Here is a 14,394-nt window from a genome sequence, read left to right as displayed (position 1 = left end):
TCCGTCCCGGGCTCCGTGCAAAGCCCCGCCGTGCCCCATCACCAAACAGCCTTGCAGGGAAACAGTGAGCGTTAATGAAGGTTGCTTTAATTAAAAAGGGTTCATTAAGGTGGCTTGCAAAGATAAGCGGTGGTGTTTTACCTGTGCTGCAGCTTATGGAGTGAATTTTAGCAAGGTCAAATGCTCTCTTATTGTTCGTGTCTCTTAATTAAAGACATTTTCAGATAAGTTTAATCGAGGGATTGGAGGCTACTTTATATTCCATGGCAGTTGGGCTTTAAGCTGATAGCAACCTGAGCCCCAGCGCCTCTTTCAGGCCCAGGATAATCCTTCCAAAAGCGGCTTGGTGGTTTGGGCTCGTGACCATTTTGAGAAGCCCCTTGGGAATCTAACGAGCTCCTTCGGACCTCGGCAGCAAGCGATGGCTCATGGGCCGTGGCAGGCAGGCATCTGGGGGTGGCCGGACCCCCCCGGGGCGGTGGCGGGTGGTGGCAGCCGCAGTGCGGGGGACCCCGGCGGGGTCTGCGGGCCCTGCAGCACCAGCCCCCGGCTCACCCCTGTCTCTGTAGGGTGCTGAACAAGGACGGGCACCCCGGTTTTAAAGGGAAGGGCCTTCTCTCGTCCAGTTCAGTGAGAACTGGGAACCAGTTCCCCCAGCCCCAACTGCCCGCTGGGGCGGCGGCAGCAGCCGTGCACAGGGGTTGGCTCAGGACACCGCTGCGGCTTAGCTGCAAACGTGTCCTTTTGCTTTTGTCAGCTCCGGTTACAAATTTAGGAGCTGATTTGGGGAAAAAGAACAAACAAACAAACAAAATGGTTGCAGGCGTGCGTCCCTCCCTGGCTGTCACACGGACTCGGGCTCTTTGCTTAGCGCCTTAAAAAATAGAATGAATTAGCGGTGGCTTAAATTACTTGCCCACCCCCACGCCGCCGTCCCAGCGCTGGCAGGGGCAGGACGGAGCGCCCTGTCCCCAGGTGTGCGGGGATTTCGGGTTCCTCCTTCCCCGCCTCCTGTAACCCCGCCGAGCTATTCCTGGCTCTGCGGCCGGATCCTCTCTGACCTTGGGCACAGCTCGGATGCTGCAGCACGGCGGGCATCGCGTGCCCCGCTCCGCAGACTGTGCTAACGCCCGGGGACAGGCGACAGGCTCCAGCGCATGCTTAAAATAGCAGTTTCTCCGAAGGTCTGGCACATGGAGGGGGGGGGTCTCCGGGAAGCCGAGCGTTTCTGGTCTGCCTGCGAAGTGCAGCTGGCCACGAGAGCTTGGCAGGGTTTGGGAACGGGCTGCCGCATCCCTGGCAAGGGTCCGGACTCCCAGGCAGCTCCCTGTCCCCTCTGCCTGCAAGTGCTGCCGGGCACAGGTTGGTGGGGGGACCGGGGTCCCCCAGGAGGGGGGACGCACGGCGCTGTCGGGCGCGTTGCTTGGAGGGCATCCTTCCTGCTGCCGCAGCCCTCGGCACGGCACCGGGTTTGTTTGCAAAGTCGGTGTTTGCTGAGCGTCCCCTCTGCCACCCAGGCGCCAAGCACAAGTCGATGCTGGAAGGTCACAGCACCCAGATGCGGCGAGGCCGAGGCAAGCTCCTCTCCCGGGCAGGGCACAAGTCCAAGCGGATCGGCAACAAGGGCAGCATCAACATCCAGAACAAGGCGTTTCACTGCCAAGTGTGCGAGATCTACGTGAACTCGGAGACCCAGCTCAAACAGGTGACGGTGCCAGCCCTGGCGCGTGCCTTCCCCTGGGAACGCAGGGCCACCGGGCATGGGCGCACCGACCCCGCTGCGCTGGCGCCGGGGGCTCCGGGGGTGGGTACCCGATGGTCCCCCGTGGACCTGAGCCATGCGGGGCCGTGGGCCTGCCCTCGCTGCCCTGGCTCCGGCTGATCCGGCTGTTTTCCTCTCCCAGCACATGAGCAGCCGGAGGCACAAAGACAGGCTGGCGGGGAAGCCGCCCAAGCCCAAGTACAGCCCCTATAACAAGCTGCAGAAGAACGCTGCCCTCGCAGTGAGTATTCTCAAGGTATCTGTCTCCCTGCACATCACCCACCCGGTTTCCTCTCCGAAACATCGTTTGCCATGTTGGCCATCTCTTGCAACGAGGCACAGGGGCTGCTTTTCTTGAAGCCTCAGTTTCCATGATCACATCTAACCCGCTCCCCTTAGGGAGGGCAGGCTGTCGTGGTGAGAGGGGTTTGCATCTTTATTCACGGGAAGGAAAGCGCGGGAATAACGTGCGAGTCCTCTGGCAGCAGCGTTCGCAGCTGCAGCGTTTGTGCCTCTTCCACCTGTTTTGTGATTTCTGAGAGCTGTGGTGGTTGGGTGCTTGGGGCTGGCACGGCTCAGTTAAACCCAGCCGAAGCATTTTGTTTGCAGAGACACAAGACTCCCTGCCTAGTTTAGCAGAGAGTTTGGCAGCAAATGTCATCCCGGGGCACCAGAGGAAAGCACGGATGCAGGGAACGGCCCAGCCATTGCAAAAGCCAGGGCAGGTCTCTGGGTCGGAGTGATGGGACTGGGGACCTCCCCGGGGAGGTGACCGCGACGGGGGCATCCCTGCGTGCTCTGACCCGGCGCGGCCGAGCCGAGGGACCGGGGCTGTGGGACGGAGCGCGCGTTGGGTCGGGACCAGGGGCTGCGTTTCCTGCGGAGGCGTGCTGAGAGCCCAGCTGAAGGCGAGCGTGGCAGGGGCTGACGCGGGGCTGCCTGTCTGCCCGGGGAGCTGGGGCTGGGGGCTCTCCCGCAGCCGGGTGCCTCACGGCGTCTCCTCCTCCCTCCCTGCAGTCCAAGCTGGCTTTGCAGAAGCATCTCACCAAAACCCTGGCGACCCGCTTCCTGCCGAGCCCGCTCACCGCGGCCGCCGTCTGCGCCATGCCTGGCCCCCTCGCCCTGAGACCAGCCGCTGCCACCACGCTCTTCCAAGCCCCGCTCCTCGGACCAGCCCTTTTCCGAACGCCGCCAGCCCACGTCCGCACCACGCCGGGCCCCATTGTCTTCGCGCCCTACTAGAGCCGCTTGCCCGCCGAGGGTCCGTCCACCACGAACCAGGCTGTGCCGCGGGCGCTGCACGGCGCGGGGCGGCGCTCCCGAGCAGGCTGCTCTTCTGGCTGGTGGGAAACCATAGTCGTAGACATCAACCCTGGCTTCTCCTTTGCTTCGAGCAGGCTCCTTCTGGAGCAAGATACCCCGGCAGAGCCCGGCCAGCGCCGCCGCGCATCCCCGCCGCTCCCCCTGCCCGTGCCGGCCCCGCACTCAGCAGAGGAGCCCATCACCTGGCTGCGCGGCGCAGGGGAGAGGATGGTGCCCGAGTCACCAGGCTCCTCTTGTGTCTCGTGGGCAGGCGCTGCCTGTCCGTGGCCTGCTGGTTCCTTGGTCATCACCCTGCCAGGTGATGGGACTGGAAGAAGAGGAGCTGGCTGGTCCCCGGGGGAAGGAGGATCCCCCTGGCCGGCCGGTCCCTGCCAGCCCAGTGGGAAGAGAACTGCGAGGGGAGTCTCAACCCAGCTTGTACTGGGAGAAACAACCCCGGCACAAGCGGAAAGTTGGTGGTTCCCCTCTCGGACCGGGCTTGCCGTGCCCTCGCCAGCCCCGCACTTGCCCGTGCTGGCTGGGGGTTTCCGTGCTGCCCACCAGCCCCCTACGCCCCACAACCCCCTACGTCCCACCAGCCAAAGAGCCCCCGCCGCGGGGGCATCAGCCACGCTGACCCTATCTTCACTCCGAGAGCAATAGCCGAAGCCCAGGGCCGGTGCCTCCTCCCTCTGAAAGCACACTGCCCCTGCCCTGGCCCCGAGAAGCACACGACTGGGCACGCGGCCGGAGGCAGGCTCCGCTCCAGCCCAGCGAGGATGAGAGCGCCAGGCCGCCCGCTGCGGGCTCCCCGAGATGACGACCCTGTGCTCAGCGCCAGCCATTTGCCTCTGTCCCAGCCGCAGGGGACAGCCCTGCCCCTACCTCCCGGGAGATGCTGTGAGGCTGAGTGAATGTCCCTAAAGCACTTTTGGTTCTCCAGTGAAAGGCAACGCTGCTGCTCGCCCGCCGGCCAGCCGCCATGCCCGCCCGTCCAACCCCATCCCCATTAGGAGCTTCCAGGGAGTTACCGATGACTCCCAAAAACAAAGGTGTCCCCGGCAGCCCGGACAATCAGGTACGAAGGAGCAGGCAGCGCCCGCAGCCTACGCCCAGCGCTCTCCCTGTGATGCTCCCGTCGTAGCCTGCGGAAGGCTGGGCTCCGGAGGGACCCTGAAGCTGTAGCTCTGCTTTTCACTGTGCTCAGAAAGCCCAGCGATGACCTGGTCTGAAAACTGTAACCACGGCGCTCCGGGTTCCCAGCGCGCTGCTGTAAATAGAAATATGCAGGAAAGTTGCAACCCAAACGGACCTTACGCTGGAGTGACAACCCACCCCGATCTATGCAATCCAGGGGGAGCAGCTCGCCCGCCGCATTTGCTGTCTGCGTTTTACTTTGGTGCTCATGCTGTCTGTGCAGCCAGGAGCGGTGGTCGGAGCGGAAAAAACCAACGCAGCGCTTAGCTCTGTGCAGACGATTCCCTTCCCATCCCCTGGCCCGGGGTGCTGGCTCAGAGACCTCTGCTGTGACCCCCGTTCCCTCCCAGCCCTCGGGAAGAGGCAGGTTGGTTTGTGCACCTGCGAATCCACGCGCACAAGCACGCGTATCCGATGTCTCGGCCATAAGCAAGGCCTGGATTTCAGGAGGATTTTGCCCCGCGTGATCCACCGATGCTCAGGACAGGGTCCTGGCCATGGGAAGTGCATGGGAGCCGGCCAACGGGTAACTCACGCGGCTGGAATGCTGCTGCTTCCCAGAGCTGGCGGAAAGAGCCGGAGCCTGGGGCGAGGGCAGGAACCCTGCGCAGCGGGAGCGGGGTGGCCGGATCCGTACGCCTGCGGGGCCCGTTTCTCACGCCGTGGGCGGCGCTGACCCGCGGGGCCACTGCTGCGCTCCTGCCGCAGAGGACGGGAGCCCCTGGGTACAGATTCATCTGCTCGGGGCGTCTCCTCTCCACCCAGGGAAGGAGGGAAGTGGGGAGAGGGCGCCAGGAGAAGCAGAGCGAGCTTGTATGGAAGGCTGGGGGTAGAGACAACCAAAAGGTCTTTCAGTGGTGGTGGGAGACGTGGCTCGGAGAGCAGCCGAGGGAAGGAGGGCTCCCAGCAGCAATGGCTTTGACAGGAACAGGGACACGGTCCCACAGCCCAGGGGACAGTGCAGCCTGGACCCCCGTCCCACAGGACAGGAGCCTGCGCTGGCCGGGGCCCCGGGCGGCCGGAGGGACACGGCTCCGACAGCATCGCAGCACCGAGCAGCCCGTGGTCAGCCCGGCTCCAGCCCTCCCCCTGCTCATCTCACTGTGCTCTTCCCCAGGCCGCCTCGCCGGTCACTGCCAGCCCCGGCCACGGCAGCGGCGGCAGCGCGTCCCCTCCTGCAGCGTGCCCGCCAGCCTCGGGAGCACAGGGAGCCGGCAGCAGCCGCCTGCGGCCGTGCTCCAAGAGCCGCTTGGCACTGGTGGGTCGTTCCCCTGCATTTTGTTCTAAGAAGCCTGTGCTGGAGCCAGCAGTGGCTGCTCCCGTCACCCCTCCACCGGTGGAGTCCTGATGCACTCCTACACGTGGCACTTTAACCCCTCGAAAGCCATTCCTTCTAATAACAATAATACCGCAACAAGCTGCGTAAGAACACGCTCCCTCTGTCGCATCCCCGCCTCCAGAAACCCTCCCTGCTCCTGCGCTATCCAAAGCATTTACTGCCTTTGACTTAGCAGATGCTGTACTAGGTAGTAGGGCATAGTCCATAGCGCTCGATAACGTGTGCCCCTCTGTAAATAACCTTGGAGTGATGTGAACAGTTTGATTCAAAAAAAAAAAAAAAAGAAAAAAACAAAACCCACAAAAATGGAATAAACAGACTCTAGGGACTTGGCCAGTACCCCTCCTGTAATGTCCATTGTATATTTTTTTGATGTACTATAACTGTTGGGGAAAAAAAAAAAAAAAGGAAAATATTTTGATAATCGAATCTCATCGCTTTATTGTGTTACTCAGTAAATAAAAGGAACAAGTATAAACAAGCCAGGGCTTTCTCGTCATTTTTTTTTTTTTTCCTAGATCCAGACTAGCTGAAGGGAACACGTGTTGCTGGGCAGGACCGGGACACCCTTCCCTTGTCTTGTGGTGGTTCCGAGAGGAGAGTCAGCACCGTGGCAGATGGGCAGCGAGAGCTGCCGCAGCCCCAAGCATCAGGGCGCGCAGGCTAAGCGCAGTCCCAGCTTCTCCAAGGTCACAAGTGAGTCTGCACTCAGGAAGAGGAGGGCTGCGGCGTGGTGGACGTGGGCACCCCGCCCTCACTAACAGCATCTTGCCCTGCACTAGGTGTTCACTGAGGCAGGACAACCAAATATTTCTGCACGTAACGGAGCAGCGAGCACTGCCGGGTAAGGGGCAATCTGCCGGGGAACACTGCGGCACCGCAGAGCCCGCTGGGGTAGGACAAGGGAGAGCTGCTCTGACAGCGGCTGGGCTGGAGGCAGGGCCAGCAAACGGCCCCTTCTCACATGGTAGCAGTAAATAGAGCAGCAAGAGGGAATTTTCCTCTATGCTCAGCCGTGGAGCTGATCCCCACCTGCTGGCCAGCCCCGTGCTGTGCCTCCCCTTTAGCAGCCCGCAGCCCTCGGGTCTGCCAGCCTGCGCCCGGGGAGCAGAGGGGCCTCGCTCGGTGAATCCCGGCTTCCCTGGAGCACCTCCATCTGCAGGGGCTGGGCAGTGAAAAGAGCAGTCCCTGTCCCAGTGCAGGGAGATGGCTCACCTCTCTCATCCTCAAAGACCATCCCCAGCCCTGGGACGCCCTTTCCTCGTGCCACCGTGCTTCCCGCAGGCTCCGCGACACCCAAGAGGCTCAGCAGGAGATATGTGCAAGGGAAGTAGGGAGGTGAGGGAGAGGAGGTGGCAGGGGAAGAGAAGGGAAAACAAGGTTCAGCCATCCATGGATCCGCTGCCCTTGTTCTTGCGACTCAGGGGAAAAGCAGACTTGCTTTGCGGCTGCGTCATCTTACTGGCCAGGTAGATGAACGGCTCGATCAGCGTATGCCGGTCAGCCACGGACACCTCCCACAGCTTCACCTTCTCGCCCTTGGCCCAGTGCTGGGCTGCGTCATGGTCCACCCGCCGCTGCTCCTGCAGGTCACACTTGTTGCCCAAAACCACGATGGTGACCTGTTCAAAAAGGGGTGAGAAGAATCCCTGAGGGTACCAAACGCAGAGCTGACCGGTGCTGCCTGGCTCTGCCTTGAAGACCCTCGGCGCCAGGCCCAGTCCTGCAGCCAATTCCCCCTCCGTGCCAAGGCCTTCTAAAACACCACACTTCCCAGCGCTCCCTTCTGGCAGCTTCCCCTCCTGTTCGGCGCTGGGTGCCTCAAACCAGCCCCAAAGTGGAAGGGCCTCTTGAGCACTTGTACACTCAGAAGCATCCCAGGCCAGCAGCCAGTTACAGCTGAGAGTCTTATGGAACAGGGACCCCTGTCACCGTCTTGTGACAAGCCAGAGAAAAGGGGAGTCTCTGGGTGAGAACTTGAAGAAGGGGAGCAGATCCCGCTCTGCAGCCCCTTTCCCCTGGGGTACTCACCTCTTTCTTGTCTTTGGACTTGTCAATCTCCTTCTTGAGGAGCTCCACCCGCTTGAAGGACTCCTTGCTGTCAGTGCTGTAGACCAGCACGTAGCCGTCCGTGCAGGAGAAGCAGTGCTTGGGAAGCTCCAGGCCGTCCCGCAGGCCCCGCGTGTCGTAGAAGCGCACCTGCTCGCGCACGCCGCGGTCTGTCTCGATGGAGCCCACGTAAATGTCCTCCTGGGTCTCGATCATCTCGGACCCTGCCAGAGAGGCGGGCGGAGGGGACGTGGGGACCCTGGCCAGGGAGCCGGCCCCGGCACAACCCGGGGAACCGTCCTGGCGGGCGGCCTGGGGCAGGACAGCGGTCCCTCCTCCACCCCCGGCCTGTTTAGGGGCCTGTGGTGCAGGCCTCCCACCCGCAGGACGGGGCTGTCCCGGAGCAGCCAGGCCGGCCGCTGCCGGGCTCCCTCCCGGTGCCCCGGACTCACCAACCACATGGTTCCCGTACAGAAGCTGCTCCAGGATCGCCGTTTTCCCGACGGAGGCCTGGCCGCACACCACCACCTTGCAGCTCTTCCCCATGCTGCCTCACCGAGGGGCCGCGGCGGGAACCCGCCTGCGAAGCGCGGCCGTCAGGGGAGGGCCGCGGGCCGGGGGCGCCGCCGGTGCCCGCACCGCGGCCGGGGCCAAGGCCCGAGGGGCCGCCGGAGGCCCGGGACGCGGGCGGGGGACGCGGCTGTGCCCGCGGCCGGCCCAGGCCTCAGAGGCGGGGCGGACCGGAGGGACCGCCCGGGGCAGCGCTGCGGCCGGGCCGGGGGGGCCCCACCTGCACCGCGGCGGCGGCGGCGGCGGAAGGGGCGAGGCGAGGCCCGGCGGGGCCACAGCGCCCTCTGCGGGCGGGCGGACCGGGGCCGGCCGGGACCCCCGGGCCGCGGTGACGGCGGGTGAGGGGCCCCGCCCCGGTGCCCGGTGCCCGGTGCCCGGTGCCCCCGCCGGCGGCCCCATGGCGGGCGGACCCCGGGGCCGCCCCGCCCCGGCCGAGCGCCGCTCTGGCCGGCCCGCGCGCCTCCGTCGGTGTCAGCGGAAGCCCCGCCCCTTCCGGCGCTGCCCCCGCCCCAGTGCCGTGCCCAGCCCGGCCCGGCGGTAAGATGGCGGCGGCGGCGGAGTGCGATGTGATCATGGCGGCGCCCGAGGGACCCGGCGAGCCCGAGAGCGAGGAGGAGACGCGGAGGTAGGGCGGCTGCCGCGGGCCGGCCTCGCCCCGCCGGGCGGGAGAGGGGCGGCCGGTGTCCCCGCCGGCGGGCGGGGCCGGGGCCCGGCGGGCGGGTGAGGCTGCGGGAGCCGGGGGCGGCCCCGGGCGGGAGCGGGCCGGGGCGGCAGGTCCCGGCACCTCGGCGCGGGGGAGCCGCGGGGGCTCGGCCGGGCCTTCCCGGGCGGGTCAGCGGCGGGGGCGGGCAGGGCCGGCGCGGCGGGCTGCGGGAGCTCTGCGGGGGCAGGCCTGAGGGGCGGCGGGCAGGGCCGGGCGCGCCGCCGGGGGGCTCGGCAGGTCCCTGCCGGGGCGGGCCCCGGGGGCAAAGGCCTTTCTCCAGGGCCAGGCGCCGGCTGCTCCCGCCCGGGGCTCCGCAGCGAGGGCCCGCAGTCCCGCCCCGGGCCCCGCCGTGCCACATGCGGTGCCGGGCTGCGCCTGCTGCCGGGCGACGCTTTATTTTGGGCTGCCTTGGCTGCGCGTCCCATGTGGGATCTCATGGCCTCCGTGTGCACCAGGATTAGAACATGCACCCTGTAGCGGAGTCAGGCTGTCTTCAGTCAACTGGAGTTTGAGTGTCCTAGAAATAGAAATAACATCCTTTCTGTCTGGAGGCCACACGGGCTGTTTTCGGGAGAGGGCTTTCTCCTGTTGCTGAGGACGAGGAGGAAAGGATTTAAACTGTGGTGTGGATGGGAAGCTTCAAACTCATAGGTCTGAGTGTTCTCCGCTTCTTCATCATACCCAATTCCCTTGTCCCTGGTACCATTTGAAACCTACCCGCAGCAATTTTTACTCTGTCTTGCCTTGCTGTGGGTAACGGGAAAAATGTCAGTTGGGGGCGGACGTTTGGGCAGAGTCCTGCTGTGAAAATGTTAGCGTAATTAGAGCTTCTTCAAATTTCAGTAACTAGTTTATTTCTAAAGTGGTCTGGTGCACCTTGCCCCGCGGAGCAGACGGTGTCGTCTAAGGCTGGGGGTGGTGGGAATCCCAGCCTTTCTTGGACGTTTTCTTCTCAAGAGCCAGCGAGCTGGTTCCCAGCAGCAGCTGAGCGTTGCAGTCTCTGCAGGCAGTGAGGTGGGAAGGTCCAATGTCTGGGAAACTCCGCTGGTTCTGCAGCATCTAACGCTGGCAGTTGGTTATCTCCTGGGGAACTGGGGAGGAGAGAACTATTTCTGTAGAAGGTGAGGCAATTGCTCTAGAAAATTATTCAGTGGATGGAATTAAAAGGAGGAAACAAAACTGAAAGTGGCCTCTGAGGAATAGTATTTTCGAAATAATATTGATGGCCTGAGGTGTTTTGTGCTGCTTGTTTACTGTCAGAAATTGAAGGCTTGAGGAGCCGTGCTGGGAAGGAGCTGGCTTCCCGGTGATGTCATCCTAAGGAGTTAAATTAGATGTTGTGCATAGAACACTGACAAATTGCATGGCCTGTAAAGTTGGGAAAGCCCTGTTTATGGGTAAGTCATTCCTTCCCCCGGGCTAATTAAATGTGGTGGTTGAAATGTTAAAAATATCCAAATGTAAATACCATGCTGAAGGCACAGTCGTCTTCTTATAGTGACCTCTAACGTTACCCTTCCTTCCTCCTTCCCAAGTTTCATTGCAGAAGCGATGGGCGCAGGAAACCAGTCGTGAATAGGATGATCTTGGGAAAGGCTGAGCAGGTGGAGAAATAGAAGAATTCGTGGGCAGTGTTTGGTCCTCGTCCTGCTCTGAGGGGAAGGCTCAGCTGCAAAGAACAGAGGCAGTCTCACGCGTCTGGGTTTTTCTTGGTGTCATAAGGCCGGTGCCGTAGTTCGCGGTTATTACCATGAAGTGCTTTTGTAGGTGATTTTAAAATATTGCCTTTTTTGTTGTTGTTGGGATGTTATTTCCTTATATTGCTAAAAGAGAAATGTGTGGGTAGGAGATGATTATTCCACTTCCAGTTATTCTTTTTGGCTGCTCAGAAGGTGCAGGCCTTACCCACTCCTGCCTTTCTGCCAGCTGGGGCAGACTTTCTTGGGGTCCTGCGCATTAACCTCTTCTCTGCTTTGGCCCTTCCTGGCTTGCGTAAGTTGCTTAACTTCTGTGGCTCAACTGATCCCCTGTAAATTAGGGTGATAGTCACTGTATTAGGGAGAGTATTTGGAGGTTTAATTCGGTGTCTAATGTTTGTAAAACATCTTGAACCGCGTAAGGGCTATGTAGGCACTCCGCATTAATGGGCACGCACAGACACACGCTTGGATCTGATTTAGTACAGCCTTTATGATGTGTCTGTGCTAGCTTCTATAAAAAAACAGCAAAAATAAGTGAAAACCTTTTCTGAATCAGCTAAGTCAGCATCAAGGGTTTCCATGTTCTGTGCTTCTGTTTAGGAATTACAGTAAGACAAGATAGAGAGACTTTGCTTAAGGACTCACCTTTGTCTGAATGCGTGATTCTGTTCTCTGTGGCTTAATAAAAATCAGGGAATTAGCAAAAGTGGAGATCTGTATTTCAGAATGATTGTAACTAGCGTACCAAAACAGCTGGAAACATGCCAAATGGCTCACTCACAGGTTGGTTAAGGCACAGGAATAGTGTGGTCACAGGATAATTATTGTCTGCTGCTGCATAAATTGTGGGGGTCCTTATGGAAAAGGGTTGATGTAATTGCATTAATTTTATCTGCTGAGTAGTGGCGCTGTTAGTGCCAGCTCCTCTGCTGGGGAGCAGCTGATGAGCAGGGGTTGAGTTGTGGTATGGCCAGAGACTGGTCCACCCCCAAAAAGTAGCTTTTTTTAAGTTTTTAATTAATTTTAAAGGTTTCTAACGCAAGGGAAAAGTTTTTCCCTGGGCCCAGCTGGTCTGTGAGCTTGGGGTCGCTGGAGTTTTGCCAGGGAGAATTTCCTTGTCATCTTCCTGGCAGCTCTAGATTCTGTCTGATGTGCAATGCTTGAGGCTGGATCTTTCTCGTCATTCTTCAGCACCGGAGGATGTGGCAGCCTCTTGAAAAGAAGGATTTCAAATCTTTTGGAAAATATCATTATGAAATGATCTGCACAGACTGTTGCTTTTACAGCGCTTTTGCTGCAGACTTCCCATGCGTTGGTGCCTCAGTAGGAAATCGTAGTTAACCTTAGTAAAGCAATGAACGTGAAATTTGCCACGCAAAGTAAATTGTGCAGAAGTCATGAAGGTTTCAGACCTTGCCTGACTTTGGGTCAGTAATTAGTTCGACAGATGTTGCCTGGAGGTTGTCAGGTGTTGGTGAGTAGCAGGAATCTTTCCACTGCTATTTTGCATGAAAGGAGTTGCGTCTTGGTCAGGCTCCTCGGGAATAAATGTCGTTGCTTGACTGCTGTCACGGGGAGCGCTGGCAGGAGCGGGGTGAGTTGGCACCGCGGGTGAGCTTTGTCAGGGCATAGCCTGAAGAAGGTTCCACTCTTCCTGTTCCGCTTGCAAATGGGCACTTGAGTTTCGCAGGCTGTAAATCCAGCCTATTTTACTAACATGTAATTACTTTATGATCTTATGATAATGCACGGAGCAGCAGAAGCTGCTTGCGTAGTTGTTTGCTCTCCCATACGTTTGCAGAGTATTTGAATGCTCTGAATTAGGTAGTCGCTTTATACAGTATGAAAAGATGGTCAGTACCTACAATTCCAGCTGCCTCCTTTAACGTGAGACACGCTTTCCTAGGGTGAATCATGTTGTAGATGCAGTCGTTTAACCACGTAGTTCTTACAGCTGGCTGGCTTCCTTCATTTAGGCCTCTGTGGAAAAAGCAGTCTCTAGCTGGTTCTAGACCTTTCCGTGGGTTCTCGTGACAGCTGTGATGTGACCGTGCCAGAAACGATCGCGCCATTACTATGGATTAGGTTAATGCCGAGCTCTGCGAGTGAGGTGTGTTCCTTCACCGCGCAATTCAAGTTCGGGGCTTGCCTGGCTGTTTTCACTTGCAGCTGCAGGGAGAGGTTTGGTTCATTCCTTCGATTTCTTGTGGCGTATTTTGGTTCTTGCGGCTTTTGGTCTTCCACGTTTGAGTTTGTCCTCGGGTATTGGGAATGTTCTGGGGTGCGTGCAGGGGATAGCGTGGGGGTTTTGTGCGCCTTCTGCATTAAATGTCAGTTATGTTGCTGTTGTCTGCTCTTGTGAGAGACTTGGGGCAGACCTTTATGCTTTTATGTTTCAGTTGCAGAGTCTTCAGACTATCCATGCAGACACTTGCGTGTACAGACTCAATATTCCCTGGTTTGGGGCACGCTGTGAGTAAATGGCGCTTTCGTTTCTCTCTCTCGGCTAGTAGTAAACCCATCCTTGTTCAGTGGGGGGTGCTGATGTGCAGAGAAATGTGTTGCGTGGTGTGCTGGTCTGCTCTGTGTTCAGTTTGGTCTCTGCTGCAATAGGGTCAGCATCACACTGCCCAGCTGCAGAGGGTGATCACAGTATATGTTATATATGATTTTGTGGGGGTTTCTGCACCAGAGGCAGAAAACAGAAACACTACTGATGGGAGATAGTATATCAAGAGAGAGAGAGGTACATATTCCCTTCGCTCTAAATCCTCACTCCGAGTGTAAAACCTAACCTGGAGGCAGGATCTCTAAAGCGTACAGGGAAGCGTAACCTGAATATCTGTGTGACGTCTGTGGTGTTTGGCTTCTCTTCTGAGTCCTGAAAGAAGGGAGGGGAGAGTATAGTATGTCCAGTGGCAAATATGACAGCTAATTTTAAGCTCTAGACATCTGCCCGCTGTAAACTGTATTGAGATCACCAAACTTATTTTACCCAAGCAGCTGAGTAACATCTGACAGCTGAGAATCTGGACTGGATTTCAACCAAAAAAAATGCCGGGTAAAGGCACCGTATCCCATTAAAGAAAAAGCCTCTGCATGAATCGCTTGGCAAAGGCAGGTGTGTCCCTTTTGTCAGAGCATCCCAAAAAAGGCTCCTTGGCCAGGGCAGGATTTTGGAGCTGCCTTTAAATCCTAGATTTTTATTTTTTTTTGTCACTGTTTCGTAACAGAGGCAGGAAATGAAGTAGGAGTGAGGGTCGAGAGAGCAAGTCTGCCACCTGCTTACACGCTGAATTTCTGTAGCTGGGTAGCATTGCTTTGCATGCATGTACCTGTGTGCAGAGGTCTGTGCCAGCACCCCCAGATCTAGGAGCTGCTCTTTGTACCGAGCCCAGAAGTTTTTGACGACTTAGAGAACAAGGTGCGCTGCAAGGTAGGTCTGCATATGCCACGTTAGGAGCTGGAGTAGGAGGGGTGGAAACCACGATCGGCGCTCGAGCGGGGGCAGCGTGTGGAAGCTCTGAGGAGGCAGAAGTTGTTAGGCAAACGTGGGATTGTGTCACTGGTGCGCGGGATGGCTGCTTCTCATAGCTCTTCTGTTCTGGGAACGAGCAGGGGCTGAGCTTTCAGCAGGGCACGGGGAATAGAGGGAGCCTTGTGATGGTTCCTTCTCCCACCAGGCAGGAGCGAGCGCCGCGTGCTGCGTCCCCGGAGCCTCCGGGTGTGCGAGGGGAGCGTCAGAACACGTGGCGGCTGCTTGGCTTGGTGG

The 14,394-nt window shown here is 59.1% G+C and overlaps 3 protein-coding genes across 6 annotated transcripts in view; 2 read left to right on the top strand and 1 right to left on the bottom strand.

The window, feature by feature from the left end:
* Window positions 1-3,004, top strand: part of ZNF385C (zinc finger protein 385C) — a gene marked incomplete at its 3' end in the record, with an annotated part of 78,615 nt that extends 75,611 nt beyond the window's left edge. The window contains exons 7-9 of the mRNA XM_082331983.1: window positions 1,518-1,705; window positions 1,905-2,018; window positions 2,780-3,004. Coding sequence (XP_082188109.1) covers window positions 1,518-1,705; window positions 1,905-2,018; window positions 2,780-3,004 — 527 coding nt within the window. The remainder of the gene's footprint in view (window positions 1-1,517; window positions 1,706-1,904; window positions 2,019-2,779) is intronic.
* Window positions 3,005-6,020: 3,016 nt separating this feature from the next.
* NKIRAS2 (NFKB inhibitor interacting Ras like 2) lies at window positions 6,021-8,425 on the bottom strand. The gene is made up of 3 exons (XM_082331790.1): window positions 8,102-8,425; window positions 7,632-7,873; window positions 6,021-7,222 (listed from the first exon to the last, which is right to left on the bottom strand). The coding sequence occupies exons 1-3, from the start codon at window positions 8,193-8,195 to the stop codon at window positions 6,983-6,985; spliced, it is 576 nt and encodes a 191-aa protein (XP_082187916.1). The 5' UTR covers window positions 8,196-8,425; the 3' UTR covers window positions 6,021-6,982.
* A 281-nt stretch (window positions 8,426-8,706) lies between these two features.
* Window positions 8,707-14,394, top strand: part of DNAJC7 (DnaJ heat shock protein family (Hsp40) member C7) — a 19,978-nt gene continuing 14,290 nt past the window's right edge. Inside the window, exons 1-3 of one of the 4 annotated variants that reach the window (XM_082331786.1) lie at window positions 8,787-8,844; window positions 10,458-10,685; window positions 13,022-13,094. In XM_082331786.1, coding sequence (XP_082187912.1) covers window positions 10,673-10,685; window positions 13,022-13,094 — 86 coding nt within the window. In that variant the 5' untranslated portion in view covers window positions 8,787-8,844; window positions 10,458-10,672. Of the gene's footprint in view, window positions 8,845-10,457; window positions 10,686-13,021; window positions 13,095-14,394 lie in introns of all 4 variants that reach the window. The other 3 variants (XM_082331787.1, XM_082331789.1, XM_082331788.1) reach the window with 3 other exon arrangements.

The sequence above is a fragment of the Platalea leucorodia genome (assembly GCF_965183815.1).
Source record: "Platalea leucorodia genome assembly, chromosome: 22".
NCBI lineage: Eukaryota > Metazoa > Chordata > Aves > Pelecaniformes > Threskiornithidae > Platalea > Platalea leucorodia.
The sequence above is the reverse complement of the archived record's forward strand: the minus strand, read 5'-3'. Positions and strand labels throughout refer to the sequence as shown.

Bases quoted from the DNA above. Each gene is read 5' to 3' on its own strand.
- NKIRAS2 (XM_082331790.1), bottom strand. From the start codon at position 8,195: ATGGGGAAGAGCTGCAAGGTGGTGGTGTGCGGCCAGGCCTCCGTCGGG. The intron at 7,874-8,101 runs GTGAGTCCGGGG...CCTCTCTGGCAG, and splicing joins GTACGGGAACCATGTGGTTG to GGTCCGAGATGATCGAGACC. The intron at 7,223-7,631 runs GTGAGTACCCCA...CTTTTTGAACAG, and splicing joins AGTCCAAAGACAAGAAAGAG to GTCACCATCGTGGTTTTGGG.